Here is a 15,449-nt window from a genome sequence, read left to right as displayed (position 1 = left end):
GGGGTGTGGCAGGTGTTTCAGATAGGCAGGGCCCTGGTCGTGGAGTGCTTTCTATGTGTGGGCCAGGAGCTTGAATTGGCATCTCTTCTGGACTGGGAGCTACTAGAGGTCTTTCAGGTGCTAGGAGATGTGGGTTCCCTTGGGTAGGTTGATCAGTCTAGCGGCTGCGCTCTGGAGTCTTAGCATGAGTTTGGTGGGGGTACCTCCATAGAGTGCTTTGCTGTAGTCCGTTTGGCTGGTGATGATGGCATGCATTACTGTCTTCCTGGTGTTGATGAGGAGCCACTTGAAGATTTTGCAGAGCGTGTGGAAGCAGGCTGCAGAGACTGCATTTACCTGTCGTTTTTATGGAGAGTTTGCTGTCTAGGATGATGCAGAGGTTGCAGGCATGGTCTTTTAGTGTGGAGGTGGGTTCGAGTTCAGGCGGCCACCAGGAGCCATTCCGAAGATAACTTTGTCTTGTACTTATTGAGTTTTAGGCAGTTGTCCCTCATCCATGCTAAGACGTCCTTCATGCAGTTGTGGAAGTTGACATTTGTTACATGATGCTGATGTGCATTCTGATGATGTCTGAGAGTGGAGTCATATAGATGTTGAAGAGTGTGGTGTTGAGTGATCAGTCTTGGGGCGTGCTGCATATGAGGTGCTTTGCTTGTGATGTGAAGGTGAGCTTTCTGGGTCCGTCCTGTGAGAAAGGATGCCATCCATCTGAGGGTGCCATCAGTTATTCCATTCTGGGGTAGGCGATTAAGTGTGTGGTGAGAGACTGTGTCGAAGCCGGCAGAAAGGTCCAGCAGGATCAGAGAGGCAGACTCTCCTTTGTCGAGTAGGGTGTGGATGTCGTCTGTTGTGGCGATCAAAGGTGTTTCTGTGCGGTAATTGGTTCCAGAGCCTGATTGGGAGGGATCTAGCAAGTTGTTTCTTTCCAGGTGGTTGAGTTGTAGGTTGATGGCTTTTTCTGTACCTTGGCTGGGGATGGAAGCAGTGATATGGGACGGTAGTTCTGGAGTTCAGTGGGGTCTGCGGAAGGTTTCTTGAGAAGGGGTTTGACCTCTGCGTGCTTCCTGGCATCTGGGAAGCTGACTGTGGTTAGCGGGACGTTGATGTTGGGGGCTGATCTCGTCTTTCCCAAGGTTTGAGTCGTGGGGGCAGTGGTCAGTTGGTGCTTTTGAGTGGATAGAGTTCATACAGGTGGCTGTTTTGTGTGGTGAACTGTTTCTTGCCTTGAGCGGGCGGTTGGCAGTAGTGGTTGGTGATTGTGAGTGAATAGAGTTCATATGGGTGGCTGTGTTTTGTGCACTGAGGTATCCCCGTGTATTGGGCAAGCGGGGTCGGCAGTGGTGGTTGATTGATGGCTGTGAGGGTTGGGCATTGAAGTTCTTGTAGATGGTTGCAATCTTGTTATGGAAGTGGTTGGCGAGGGCGTCGCAGAGTTCTTGTGAGTGTGGTCGCATTTTCAGTGGCTGATGGGCAGGTTAACTCGCTAATGATGGTTGGCGCTGATATTGATGCAATGGGTCAGGGCCTCTCTTTGCTGCTTTGATCTGTTGGTGGTATTGGTTGAGGGCTGATTTGAAAGTGGCTCTGTCGGTCCAGTTCTTGCTGGTGTGCCATCTTCTTTCAAGCTGTTTGCACTTGCATTTTGATGAGCTGAATTTCAGGGTGTACCAGTTGTCTTGTTTGGTAAGGCTGTTTGTTTTGGCTGATTTGGTGGGGTGAATTGGTCAGCAGCTTTGGTGATCCAGTTGTTGAAGTTCGGGCTGTATGCTGTTTAGGGCGTGCATCCATTGTTGCGGAGTGACCTTGGACCAGCTGTGGAAGGTGGTGTCGTTTTTGGTGGTGGTGTGGGCATGTCTGGCAATAGTGAAGTGTATGATGGAGTGGTCCAACGTTGTGAGGTGTGGTTGTATTGGACTCTGTTGCATGGGGTCGGTGACTAGTTTGGCTGAGGCAAGTGTTGCACTTTCTCTCCAGAAGTTTGGTGGAGTTGGTGTCAGCAGAGTCATCTAAGTAAAAAATGGAGGTCTCCCGGGAAGAAGTATTGTTTGAATTGGATGGCGAGCAGGGTCCTGGCAGTCTGGAGTTGTGTGCCTTTGGTGGTGGTGTTGGTGCAGAGCTGGAAATCATGTGTTCCAAGAGTGGTGAGGTTTTGTCGTCAGTGATGGTGCAGATGATTTTGTCCTTGTGTATGATGGCTATGTTGCCTATGTGTCTGTTTTGTGCAGTGTTTGATCTATTAGCCGCTGGGTTTTGCCGTGGCGATGTCCAGGGTCTGCGGGTGTGAGCTACGTCCCCGCGATGAAGGTTACGTCTGAGGCGATGGTGGAGATGGTGTCCCAGATTTTGGTGGTGTATTTGCAGAGTGATTTGGCGTTGGGCAGGTGGGGTCTGGGTCGGTGCAGGCGGCGGATTATTGGTCTGCGCGGGTGTCATCGTGCAAGGTCCAGTGTTCCTAGGTCCTGGAGTGAATCTGAGGTGGCAGTGGAGACGGGTGAATGGACCTTTTGTGAGGTGGGAAGGCGCGAAGCAGCAGTTGTTGTGATCGGGGTCCAGGGAGCAGAGAACGGTGGCGGAGTACCTGTAGGCATCTGGAAGGCTATGGTTCCTGGTGCTCGACATGTTCCGGGTGCAGACGCGCTTGCCTTTCGCATGCCAGCTGTGTCCGCTGTGCATCTGCGCAGTGGTCTCCATGAAATAGTCCTGGGAGGGGTTATGGGGAGGGGGGAGGCGGGAAGGCAAGCAAGTGGGGCTGAGCAGTGTGGTGGGAAACCGCGGGGGAGCTGGTCCTTGGGACAGGAACCTGGACCTTGAGCGTGCGCTGGTGGGGCTCTCAAAAACGGAAGGAGCAAGGCTGGCAGTGAGGCTGGCAGCATGGGAGCTGGAAGGACCATGTTCACAGGGGCTGCGCTGTCGCCTCAATGAAATAGGCTTGGGAGGGGCATGGGGAGGCGGGAAGCGTGGGAGGTGGGAAAGTGGGACTTGGCTGGGTGGGGAGGTGGCCCTGGGGACACAAACCTGGGCTTTGAGCGTGCGCTGGTGGGAGCTGTCAATCTTCAGGAGCAAGGCTGGCAGCTGTGGGAGCTGGATGGACTTGCAAGGACCTGCTCACAGGGGCTGTGCGGCGGCCTTCTTAAAATATGCTGGGGGGGGATGGGCACAGGGGAGGTGGAAAGTGCAGGAAGCAGCTGGAAAGCGTGACTTGGCTGGGCTAGGTGGCGAGGTGGGAAGCAGCAGGGAGGTGGCCCTAGGGACAGGAACCTGGGCCTTGAGCATGTGCTGACGAAGGCTGTAAAACTTCTCAGGAGCAAGGCTGGCAGTGGCCTCCATGAAATAGGCCTGGGAGTGTTGTAGGGAAGGCGGGAGGTCAGAAATTGGGACTTGGTGGGGCTGAGCGGCAAGGGGGAAGCATTGCATTGGGGCGGGTGCCCTGGGGGACAGGAACCTGGGCCTTTAGAGTGTGCTGTCGGGGGCTGTCAATGTGAGGGGCAAGGCTGGCAGCTGGAAGAACCTGCCCACCACAGGTCTTTTGGGGTGAAAAGCCCATCACTAGCCTTTTGAGAGGAAAAAAGTCCATCCCTGATCTTTCAGTATAAAGCAGTCTACTCCATCCTTATGGAGAAGGGAGAAAACCAACACAGGCTTGGGGTGTGTGCGTTTGAATAGGCCCATAGAAACACTTAAATAGAGGTGTGTTGGGGATCCCATCAAAGGCTGCTTGAAGGAAAGGATAGCATCATAGGCTGGTAGTGGTGGTAGATGCCTCCCTCCTGGCTAAGAGAGAGGAGGCTGAACTCTGTTTCCCAGGTCCATGCGTGAGAAGCTCAGCCAGTCCACAACGTGACTTTGTATTCTGATACTTGTAGTCCTTATTGATTGGGGCTGGGGCGTGAGTTGCAGTGAGGGAGAACTAGGATCAGATTAACTGGAGTATTCCTATGGTTACGCTGCAGGTGTTGCCATGGTATAAGTTTGAGGTTTCAGGGCAAACATTAGGGAACTTTCACATACTGGTTGTTAGATTTCAGTGTTTCTTAAATTAGGCGGAAGGGAAAATAATTTCTCTTCGGGTTTTCTTATATTGAGCGCACCTACTCCCGACATGGACAGAGCATCATTGTATGAAACTGTTAAATTCTAGTGTTTTTTTGTTTTTGTTTTCTTCCAGGAAGCGACCCACTGCTATTGACCCTTCTTTGTTTAAGTACAAGGTGAAGCCGGTTCAGCAGGAGCGCTACGAGTCTGTGACGGTGAAGGCGTGCCAGATTAGGTGAGCTCTGGGCTGGCGCACTGGCCCCATGCAGGTGCCTGTCGTCTAAGATCTGGGAGGACTGGGTGATGTACTGTCCTCAAATGTCTCACATCGGGTGATGTTCAGAGAAGAGGGAGGTGAAACGGGGGTGGTGGGGTTAGCAATCTTATTTCCTGGGGGCTTTTTAAGTAGTCTATTTTGAGAGGAGGGAGTTGGGGTGTAGGAATGGGGCATCTTCCTGATGAGGACATTTCATGTCATACAGCATATCCAAGATGTATGTCGCCTGGGATAGAAGGTTCGTCTGCTGAAGGGGTGGCATCTGTGCAGGGAAATTGCTAGTCATAGATTTTTTTATTTTTATTCTGAATTCATATCTCTGCTGATGTACTTGTGCTTGGAACTCTTAAAAAACCGATAGAACACTTGTGCATTAGATGAAACATTGTGTGGTCTGACAGCTGCTCAGTCAAAACCAAATTGTCCTATTGCTGCTATTTTACAAAGAGTGGGTTTTGTATTTGCCCCTTTCAGCCATTGGCTTTCTTCAGCCTGCCCCTTTCAGCCATTGGCTTTCTTCAGCCTGCCCCTTTCAGCCATTGGCTTTCTACAGCCTGCCCCTTTCAGCCATTGGCTTTCTACAGCCTGCCCCTTTCAGCCATTGGCTTTCTACAGCCAGCCCCTTTCAGCCATTGGCTTTCTACAGCCAGCCCCTTTCAGCCACTGGCTTTCTCCGGAGACTTTCGGTCGAGTCTTGGCTTACCAGGTGGAATATTCATTTGTCAGTCCCAATCCTTTGGTCTGTCAGGGTGCATCTTTTCACCTCCCCTCGAGTGCTTGCACTAGCTGCATGCAGGACTCTGTCTAGCACTACCATTCCGACACTTCATGTGTTAGCACATTAAAACAAGATGTATTGGCTTAACCAGTGCTGGTTTTCCGTTTCTAATGCCAGAAGTCGTCATAACGTACATTTGACTGAAAAGCCACCCCATAAATTAATTTTAGGCTCCAAAAATGCAAGCAGCACTGGTGCTGCTGGGAGTAGATCTTCATTGTGACCGCTGCAGAGGGTTCCACAGGCTGCCCTGCTCCATGAGGCGCAGGAGAGCCCTGCAGGCTGCCCTGCTCCATGAGGCGCAGGAGGGCCCTGCAGGCTGCCCTGCTCCATGAGGCGCAGGAGGGCCCTGCAGGCTGCCCTGCTCCATGAGGCGCAGGAGAGCCCTGCAGGCTGCCCTGCTCCATGAGGCGCAGGAGAGCCCTGCAGGCTGCCCTGCTCCATGAGGCGCAGGAGAGCCCTGCAGGCTGCCCTGCTCCATGAGGCGCAGGAGAGCCCTGCAGGCTGCCCGGCTCCATGAGGCGCAGGAGGGCCCTGCAGGCTGCCCGGCTCCATCACGCGCAGGAGGGCCCTGCAGGCTGCCCGGCTCCATCACGCGCAGGAGAGCCCTGCAGGCTGCCCGGCTCCATCACGCGCAGGAGAGCCCTGCAGGCTGCCCGGCTCCATCACGCGCAGGAGAGCCCTGCAGGCTGCCCGGCTCCATCACGCGCAGGAGAGCCCTGCAGGCTGCCCGGCTCCATCACGCGCAGGAGAGCCCTGCAGGCTGCCCGGCTCCATCACGCGCAGGAGAGCCCTGCAGGCTGCCCGGCTCCATCACGCGCAGGAGGGCCCTGCAGGCTGCCCTGCTCCATCAGGCGCAGGAGGGTCAGACCGGTGCCTTTTCTGTCACTAACAACACTGTTCTGTTGCCAAGGCTTGTACTGGCTGACAGCTTAATTGTACCCTGGGTTTTTATGCATATTCAGCATCCTAGTGTCTCGCTGAGCTTTCAGCTGCGTTCCTTTGAAGTAGGTTGGCTTATGTCTTCAAGGGGAAGGCGCTCTTTATATGGTGCCCAGGGAAGAAGGGCAACCTGTGAACGTGGCATGAGCAGACTGACTATTGTCCGTTATTTGGTTACACCAGGCCTCCAAGTTTTCTTCAATCGTAAATATTGTGAACACAAACTCCTGACGGGCCTTAGTTTTCCCTGCAGTTACAGTAGCCTCCTCCCTATTCTGCCAGAATTGGTTGGGGCTCCTATTTGCCCTCTGAGTTGGGCGGATTCCTTTTCGGTGACTGTCGCTTCAGCCAGACCGGTCAGCTTGTTTCTAACTGTGGACATGGACGAAAATGACCCAGTGTTCCACAGTAGGAAGGTATTTGAGAGCTACCAGTGTTCATACCTAAGGTCCTTCTGGACTTCAGCATGAAGAGAATTCCATTATGGATAGGATTACGCGTAAATTGCGTTTTCCTTCCTTTGTGATGTCTGACGTGGTTTGTGTTTGAGGGCGCAGTTAAATGGGTGGTGGCTTTTGAGTACCAATAAATCCTAGATCTGGGTTCTTGAGCTCTTGGGTGTTTGTGATTTGTAGGTATGTGACTCTTTGCATGTTTTCATTGCACTAGCCGGAAGCCCACCTTGTTTTCCCGCGAGCGGCTGAAGCTCTTCCTGAAGCTACACTGCGAACTGCACAATGGGGTGCAAAGGCCGAAGGTACAGTTTTCCTTTCTTCTCCACTGTGACTTGAGAGACATTAGGATTCTTTCCTTTTAAAAAAAAAAAAAGTCACTACTTAGTAAGTTGGCATTCTGATTAGATTCAAAACTTCTTTGCTTTCTTTGATAAAGAACTTAACCGAAAATCACTTGGTGTAGGTTGTAAATGTCCACAAATTAAAAGGTATCATTCAGTGCAACTTATTCTTGTATGGATTTCTCTCCTGTTAAGTATGTTTAAGGGTGCTTCACTTGGAAGGACTAGTTGACATTTGACTACGATTCCCAGTTGCATGATGAAGTACTGGGATTACACGTATCCTGTCAATTTTAGTTTTGAAAAATGTATTTAAATAAAACTTACTTGGCGTTTTATAAACTGAAGGCAGTCTGTCCACTAAGGGTCATTGGAGGTGTCAAACCTTGCTACAAGTTTGTGCTAGCTCTCCCTTCCCCCACTATACTTAGTGAGAATAGATGGTTTAATTCTAGCTTTGCCCAAAGATAATTTAAAAGCTGGATTTCTGATAAAAGTTCTTTAAGAATTAAACCGAGCCCATCTGGTCTAGAGCGTGGATACGTTTTATTGTTAAAGCAAACATTTGGCTGCGCATTTCCACAGTAAGCATTAGATTACCAGTTCATTTTGAAATGTTCATTTGGCTGCGTTCTGTCTTTCAAGTGCTGCTTTGTTGAGCAGGTGACGATTCACGTCTCCTCTGTTTAAGGCAACCTCCGTTATCAAGTACAAGGTCTGCGAGAAGTCCTTCTCTGAGGCGTTTCCTGATGACCCGCCTGCCTTCGCCTCTTCGCTTCCAACCCCGCAGAGGAAGCCACCCAAGAGCCGCGTGGTGGTGAGCCCGTTGGTGAGCCCGGTCGTGAGCCCGGTGAGTGATCCCTTGGAAAATAGATTTCCCTTCTCTGCTGCCAGTGGGTGTCCCCGAAAGAGCAGTCCTTTGAAAGGCACGGTTTATACATTGCGCGTCGCGGACACATAGAAGAATGTGTTGTGTATCACATTGTGTGTTCGGCCCTTGATTGTTTCTCAGTGAGAAGTCTCTGGTGCTGTTGATGTAGTCGGCCCCCCTGTTTAGAAGCTCTTACGAGCCTTCAAGGCTCTTGTTGCCAACCCTACATTAGTATTGCTCTGTGCCTGGGTGCACCAGTCGGCTCTGTGGCTCCCACCTTTGGCCACCCATCCTCTGCACGTGTTGCTCACAAGCTGATCTTGTTCCTTTCAGATGGATGCCTTTGTCAGCAGACCAGTTATTGGTGTCGATCAGTATTATGCAGCAATGGAGAGGGAGAAGCTGCTGGCGCTTCGAGAAGAGATGCAGGCAATGGGCAAGTGTCCTACACTCCAGACATATCCTTGTTCCCTTTTCAGATGCGACTTAATTTCCATCACCTTTATCCCCACACACTTTTTTCTATAATCCCTGACGAAAGAATGACTATCCGTGTCGTAGGAAGTTGGCTCTGTATATACCATCTCAAAGTAAGAGATAGTGTGCACCAAGTCCAAGGGTTCCTCTTAGAGGTAAGATAGTGGCAAAATTCTAATGCTCTATATTGTAGTAGTGTGGTCGAGCAGTAGGCTTATCAGAAGGTAGTGTTAAGCATTTGTTGTACACACACAGGCAACAAAATGAGGAACACACACTCAGACTTAACTCCAGGCCAATAGGTTTTATATAGAAAAATATATTTTCTTAACTTATTTTTAGAACCACAAGTTCAAGATTTGAAGTAAATACATAAAATGCAAGGTACTCCACACAGGTAAGTTAGGAACTTTGAATTAGAGCAATAACATATACAGTTTTTGTTAAAATGACTAAGCTATTTTAAAAGTAGACAGTGCAAAAATCAGCAGTTCCTGGGGGAGGTAAGTATTGGTTAGATTATGAGGTAAGTAAGACACAAGTCTCAGTTCCTGGGCATAGGCAGCCCACCGTTGGGGGTTCAAGGCAACCCCAAAGTTACCACACCAGCAGCTCAGGGCCGGTCAGGTGCAGAGGTCAAAGAGGTGCCCAAAACACATAGGTGCCTATGGAGAACAGGGGTGCTCCGGTTCCAGTCTACCAGCAGGTAAGTACCCGCATCCTCGGGGGGCAGACCAATGGGGTTTTGTAGAGCACTGGGGGTGAGGGGGGCACAACACAAGTAGGCACACAAAACACACCCTCAGCGGCACAGGGGCAGCCAGGAGCAGTGTGCAAAGCTGGCGTCTGGTTTTGTATTTGATTCAGTGGAGAGACTGGGGGTCACTCTAGAGGTGCAGGCAGGGCACGGGGGGCCTCTCGGAGCCGCCACCACCTGAGCTAGGCAGAGGGTTGCCTGGGGGTCACTTCTGCACTGAGGTTTGGTTCCTCCTGGTCCTGGGGGCTGCGGGTACAGTGCTTGGTCCAGGCGTCGGGTCCCTTGTTACAGGCAGTCGCGGTGAGGGAGAGCCTCTCGATTCTCTCTGGATGCGTCGCTGTGGGGGTCCAAGGAGTTCGTCTCGCGCTACTCACGAGGTCGCAGTCGTCTGGGAGTCCTCCCTGTGGTGTTGGTTCTCTGGATCTCGAGCCGGGGGCGTTGGATGCAGAGGGCGGGGTCTCACGCTTCCGGCGGGAAGAGTGAAGTCCTTTAAAAGTTGCAAGAAGTTGCAATATTGTTACTGTTTCTTGAGCAGAGCTGCTGCTCACGGGAGTTTCTTGGTCCTTACGTTCAGGGCAGTCCTCTGAGGCTTCAGACGTCGCTGGTCCCTGTTGGATGCGTCGCTGTTGCAGGTTTTTGCGTCAGGAGACCAGCCAGTAGGGCTGGGACCAAAGCAGTTGTCATCTCTGCAGGGCTTTCAGGTCAGCAGTCCTTCTTAGTTCAGGTTGTAGGAATCTGATTTCCTGGTTTCTTAGGTGCCCCTAAATAATTTAGGGGTGTGTTTAGGTCTGGGAGGGCAGTAGCCAATGGCTACTGTCCCTGAGGGTGGCTACACCCTCTTTGTGCCTCCTCCCTGAGAGGAGGTGGGCACATCCCTAATCCTATTGAGGGAATCCTCCAAACTTAAGACGGAGGATTTCTAAAGGCAGGGGGGTCACCTCAGCTCAGGACACCTTAGGGGCTGTCCTGACTGGTGGGTGACTCCTTGTTTTTCTAATTATCTCCTCCAGCCTTGCCACCATAAGTGGGGGCAGTGGCTGGAGGGGCGGGCATCTCCACCAGCTGGGATGCCCTGTGGCGCTGTAAGAAAGGGGGTGAGCCTTTGAGGCTCACCGCTAGGTGTTACAGTTCCTGCAGTGGGAGGTGAGAAGCACCTCCACCCAGTATAGGCTTTGTTCCGGGTCACAGAGTGATGAAGGCACTCTCCCCAGGTGGCCAGCAACTCGCCTGGTTGTGGCAGGCTGGCAGAAACTGGTGAGCCTAACACTAGAAGTCAGATTGGTATTCAGTGGGCATCTCTCAGTGTGCATTTATTGTGCTGAGAAGTTTGATACCAAACTTCCCAGATTTCAGTGTAGCCATTATGGAACTGTGGAGTACGTGTTTGACAAACTCCCTGACCATATACTCTTATGGCTACCCTGCACTTACAATGTCTAAGGTTTTGCTTAGACACTGTAGGGGCATAGTGCTCATGCACATATGCCCTCACCTGTGGTATAGTGCACCCTGCCTTAGGGCTGTAAGGCCTGCTAGAGGGGTGACTTACCTATGCCACAGACAGTGAGAGGTGGGCATGGCACTCTGAGGGGAGTGCCATGTCGACTTAGTCATTTTCTCCCTACCAGCACACACAAGCTGTGAGGCAGTGTGCATGTGCTGAGTGAGGGGTCCCCATGGTGGCATAAGACATGCTGCAGCCCTTAGAGACATTCCCTGGCATCAGGGCCCTTGGTACCAGGGGTACCATTTACAAGGGACTTATCTGAGTGCCAGGGCTGTGCCAGTTGTGGAAGCAAAGGTACAGTTTAGGGTAAGAACACTGGGGCCTGTTTAGCAGGTTCCCAGCACACTTTCAGTCATAACTTGGCATGAGCAAAAGGCAAAATGTCAGGGGGTAACCATGCCAAGGATGGCATTTCCTTATAGGCAGACAATTATTCCATCAGATGTACCCTCGATGCCACGGACACTGCTGCACGTGGTATCAACACTGCTGTCCTAGTATGGAGTCACGCCTGGCTTATACGCTTAGGTTTTAAAGTTTAGAGGTAGAACAAACCGTACTAAATATGCCCTTCGAGAAGGAGCATCTTTTTGGCCCTCAAGTGGACTCCACACTCTAAGTTGAAAAAAGACATGGATATTGCAAATGCCATGGGCACTTTACAATCTACTTCACAAAGGGTACTTTTCGTCGCCCCACATTCAGAGGTGGTCACAAACCAACAACCCCAAAGGTCTCCACGTTGCAGGTCAGTCAGCCTTTCTGGCTCCTACTCACAAGGATTCTATAGAGGCACCTATTGAGGTAACACGAGGTAGCGGGAAAAAAAACTACCACCTGCACCTCTACCTGAACAGCTAAATGATGACTGTCTAAGTCTCCCCATCCCCCCACTCCACACCTGTTGGGGGCGAATTCAAGATTTTCATACACAATGGATCAGCATCAGTTCGGAGTAATGGACCCTCTCCATTATCCAACATGGCTACTGTCTGGAGCTCATTACTACTCCTCCAAACATTCCCTCTCTGTGGAAAGTCACTTTTTTTGGCATGTTACTCCCACTTCTTGCCTGTTGTCAGTGTGCTTAGGCTGTTTTCACTGGGATCCTGCTTACCAGGACCCCAGTGCTTGTACTCTCTCCTCTAAATTTGGTTGCCTTGGTATCCTTTATACCCCACAATTGGCATATTGTACCCCTGTAAGTCCCTAGTATATGGTACTTAGGTACCCAGGGCATTTGTACACCAGGGGTCCCCATGGGCCCCTGCTTGTATTATGCCACCCATTGAAGGCCATGCATACCGTCTGCATGCCTGCCATTTGCTTCTCCTGAGTGAAAAGATGCATGTACCCTTTTACTGCTGGTCACTACACCAGGTCACTGTAAGTCACCCCTATGGTAGTCCCTTCCATCTCTAAGGGCAGGGTCCAGGTTCCTGTGTGTGGCCACCCCTCCTTAAGCGCTGGGAAGCCATTTTAGCTATGTACTGGCCATAGGGCACTAACCGTCCAGCTACATAATAAGTACAAACCTGGGCATGTTTGGTATCAAACATGTCAGAATCCTTTCCAATACTGATGCCAATGTTGGTGGTATGATTCCTTGCACTCTGGATGCTCCTTATAGGACCCCTCCCCCCAGTATTGTCTGAGCAGTCCCTAAGACAGGATTCTGCCCTCCTGCTGCTTGACAAGCTCAAGCAAGGGGAAGGCAGAACAAATGATTTCCTGTGGGAGAGGGGTGCGACCTCCTCTCCCTTGTAAATCGGTGTTACAAGGCTTGGAAGGGGTAGTCTCCCCACACCACCGGATTGCTTTGAGAGGCACATTTGGTGCCCTCCTTGCATAATCTGATTTGCACCAGTCCAGGGAACCCTGGCCCCTGCTCTGGTGCATAACTACACAAAGGAAAAGGCAGTGACCACTCCCCTGTCCATATCCGCCTCAAGGGCGGTGCCCAGAGCTCCTCCAGGTGGCCACTTGATTCCACCATCTTGAAACCATGATGGGCAAAGGCCATTGGGAGCATCTGAGTGGTCAAGTTATGTCGGTGACCCACTTTGATAGGTGGTCAACTTGCAAAGTGACCAAGCCCTTTTTTTGGGCTATTTAGGGACTCCCTTGCAGGGGGGGTCCCCAGATTCGGTGTGCAAGACTCCACCAGGACTCTTCTGCAACAACTTCTGCTTCTGGCCACCGGAACTGCTGCTTGACTTCACAGGGACCGAACAAGACTGCAACACTGAGACAACCTCGCCCTGCAACGTTGTTTCCACGGCTGCCCATTGTCTGGTGATGGCAAGACTTCAGCTGCACCAAAGAAGTAAGAAGGAATCTCCCTTGGAGCGAAGGAGTCCCTCCTTTGCATTTGCAGGCACCTAAGGCAACGATCTCTGGCTGCTGAGATCATCTGTCCTCTGGATCTGTGAAGATTCTCCAACACAGGTGGTGGTTCTGAGGGGTCCTCTGGGTCCTCTTTGCCTTCTTTCCAACTTTGGAGACAGTGAGACTTTGCCATCATCCTCCAGGACGGAATCCTATTGCGCTGTCACTGTTACAGCCACCAAGGCTTGTTGACTCCTGCTCTGAGGGATTTTCAGGCTGCAAGTAGCCCCGGCCCCCAGTGCTCTACCTCTGCAAAGACAGTCTCCTCTCTGCTGATCCAGCAACGTGGTCTTCTCTTCAGGTGTGCTGCCTGGGCCTCACTGTGACTTACTGTGCCTGCTGCCAGTGGGTTGCTCGTTGGGGCCCCTACTGCTTCTTCTGGCTCTCCTGTCTTCTAGGGTCAGCCCGGATTCTTCTCCAAGGGTCGAATCCCCAAGACATTGTTGGTCCTCTCCAGCCTTGCAAATCTCCAACTTGCATTTGTTTGTGCTTGTTGGTGGTCTTCCTGACTACTGACCCGTCTGTATTCTGCCGACCGTTGAGGGACAGCCCCTGGATGACTTTAGGGACTCCTCAAGCTCCTGGACTCCTCAGCTGGCCTTTACCCGCAGAAGTGTGGGCATTTCCTCCTACCCTGCTTGGACAATCCTGCATGGACTGGTCTCTTTCCCCTTCCTTGACAGGTCCTCTTCATCTAGAATTCACAGTTAGGTTCTACCGCTCTGGTTCTGTTCTTGCTATTGTTTCAATTCTAAGTCCCTATGTTATCCTATGGGACGACCAGGTAACTTACCTCTGCTCTCCTGGTTGCTGGGGGTCTTCTAGATACTCACCTCTTAAGGTTCCATACTCTCTCAGCCCTTGACCGACTACGCCATATCCTCTGGTGGGGGACTCCATTCTTGCATTCTACTAATTTAGTATATGGTTTTGCCCCCTAAAGGGCCCTCACTATTTCTAATGATTTTATGCTCATTCTTAGTACTTTCCTGTGTATACTTTGTGTGCACTTACCTCCAGAGAGGGGTGATTGCCTATAGTATTCTAGTTCAGCGTTGATATAATAAAATACCTGTATTTTTGCAACACTGTGTGGTTCCTTTCATGTGTGAAGTTACTGTATGACTGTTGTGGTATTGCAAGTGCTTTACACTCCTCCTAGATTAATCTTGTCTGCTCACCACAGCTGCCACTAGAGAGCCCTGGCTTCCTAGACGCTAACACTTACTAATAGTGGTTTCCTGGACCTGGCATAAGGTGTCAAAACCATAGGTGTCCACCAAACACCAGCCCAGCCTTCCATACCCTCCATCTCACAAGCTGTCTGGAGCACCTTCTTCTCAAGCAAGAGGTACAACCCCTTCTCAAAGGAGCCATCGAGCCAGTTACGCTGCAATATCAAGGGACAGGAGTGCACTCTATAGTTCCTCACTCCCAAAAAATACAGTTTACTTATGCCCATTTTGGACCTAAGGACCTTAAATCATTCTGTTTTATCTGAACACTTTCACCTGGTCACTCTTCAAGACGTTATGCCACTTTTACAAAAGGGTGACTGAGCGCACTAGATCTCAGTGAAGCTCACTTTCATATCCCCATCCACCCTGCACACCGCAAGTAACCTCAGATTCATGATTGTGGGGAAAGACTTAAAACACAATTCAAGGTTCTACCTTTCGGGGTCACCACTGCTCCCAGGGTCTGCACAAAGTTCTTAGCAGTAGTAGCAGCACACCTTGGAAGACACAATGTACACGTATTCCCTTATCTTATCAAAGCCAGCACGTTGTCACAATGCCAACACCACTCAGATGACAGTGGACCTTCTGCACAACCTGGGTTTCCCCACTCCTCTTCCTCAAATCCCACCTTCAGCCTCTCCAGGTACAGCCGTACTTGGTGCAATACTCGATGCAGAATTAGGGATTACGTACACCAGAACAGCTCGTGTTCACATATTTCATTCTCTCCTCCCCCAGTTTTGAGAGAATTTTCATACACGACTAATGCAGTTGTTGGGGGATGATGACCTCCTGCATTGCCATCGCTCACCATGCCAGGCTCCACATGCATCTTCTACAGCAATGTCTGTCTCGTCAGAGGGCTCAATCACAGGGTCAGTGGGAAGGTCGGGTGATGTTAGACCACCAGAATCGCCGCTCTCTGCAGTGGTAGAACACCACCAGTCTGTTTTGGGGTGGCCTTTTCTAGACCCTGTGCCTCAGATAACTGGGGGGGAGGCGAGGCGGCGGTCACAGCTCTCAGACAATATGGAAATGGACTCTCCACCATCACATTGACATAGTGGCAGACTATCTCCCAGGAACTGACAACAACTTTGCAGACCTGCCCAGCAGGATGCAGCAGCAAGTCCACAAATGGGAACTCCACCCACAAGTCCTTCAAAGTTACTTCCGAAAGTGGGGAATTCCTAAAATAGATCTTTGTGCCACAGCAGAAAACACAATAACTAAACGTGGTCTCCAGGTTGTTGTATGGATGAACTGGTCAGGGATATTTGCCTATGCTTTTCCACCTCTTCGTCTCGTTCCATTTCTAGTTCGCCAGATCAGGGAAGCTTCTCTCGAAATGATCCTTGTAGCTCCAACACGGGCACGCCAGCA

General features: G+C 51.0%; 1 protein-coding gene across 1 annotated transcript in view; it reads left to right on the top strand.

The window, feature by feature from the left end:
- The window catches only part of BAZ1A (bromodomain adjacent to zinc finger domain 1A), a 318,920-nt gene that overhangs the window by 49,829 nt on the left and 253,642 nt on the right, over window positions 1-15,449 (top strand). The window contains exons 4-7 of the mRNA XM_069209108.1: window positions 4,166-4,267; window positions 6,699-6,786; window positions 7,517-7,675; window positions 8,030-8,132. Coding sequence (XP_069065209.1) covers window positions 4,166-4,267; window positions 6,699-6,786; window positions 7,517-7,675; window positions 8,030-8,132 — 452 coding nt within the window. The remainder of the gene's footprint in view (window positions 1-4,165; window positions 4,268-6,698; window positions 6,787-7,516; window positions 7,676-8,029; window positions 8,133-15,449) is intronic.

Source organism: Pleurodeles waltl, chromosome 9 (genome assembly GCF_031143425.1).
Source record: "Pleurodeles waltl isolate 20211129_DDA chromosome 9, aPleWal1.hap1.20221129, whole genome shotgun sequence".
Lineage (NCBI taxonomy): Eukaryota > Metazoa > Chordata > Amphibia > Caudata > Salamandridae > Pleurodeles > Pleurodeles waltl.
This window is presented reverse-complemented; position numbering and strand designations above follow the sequence as displayed.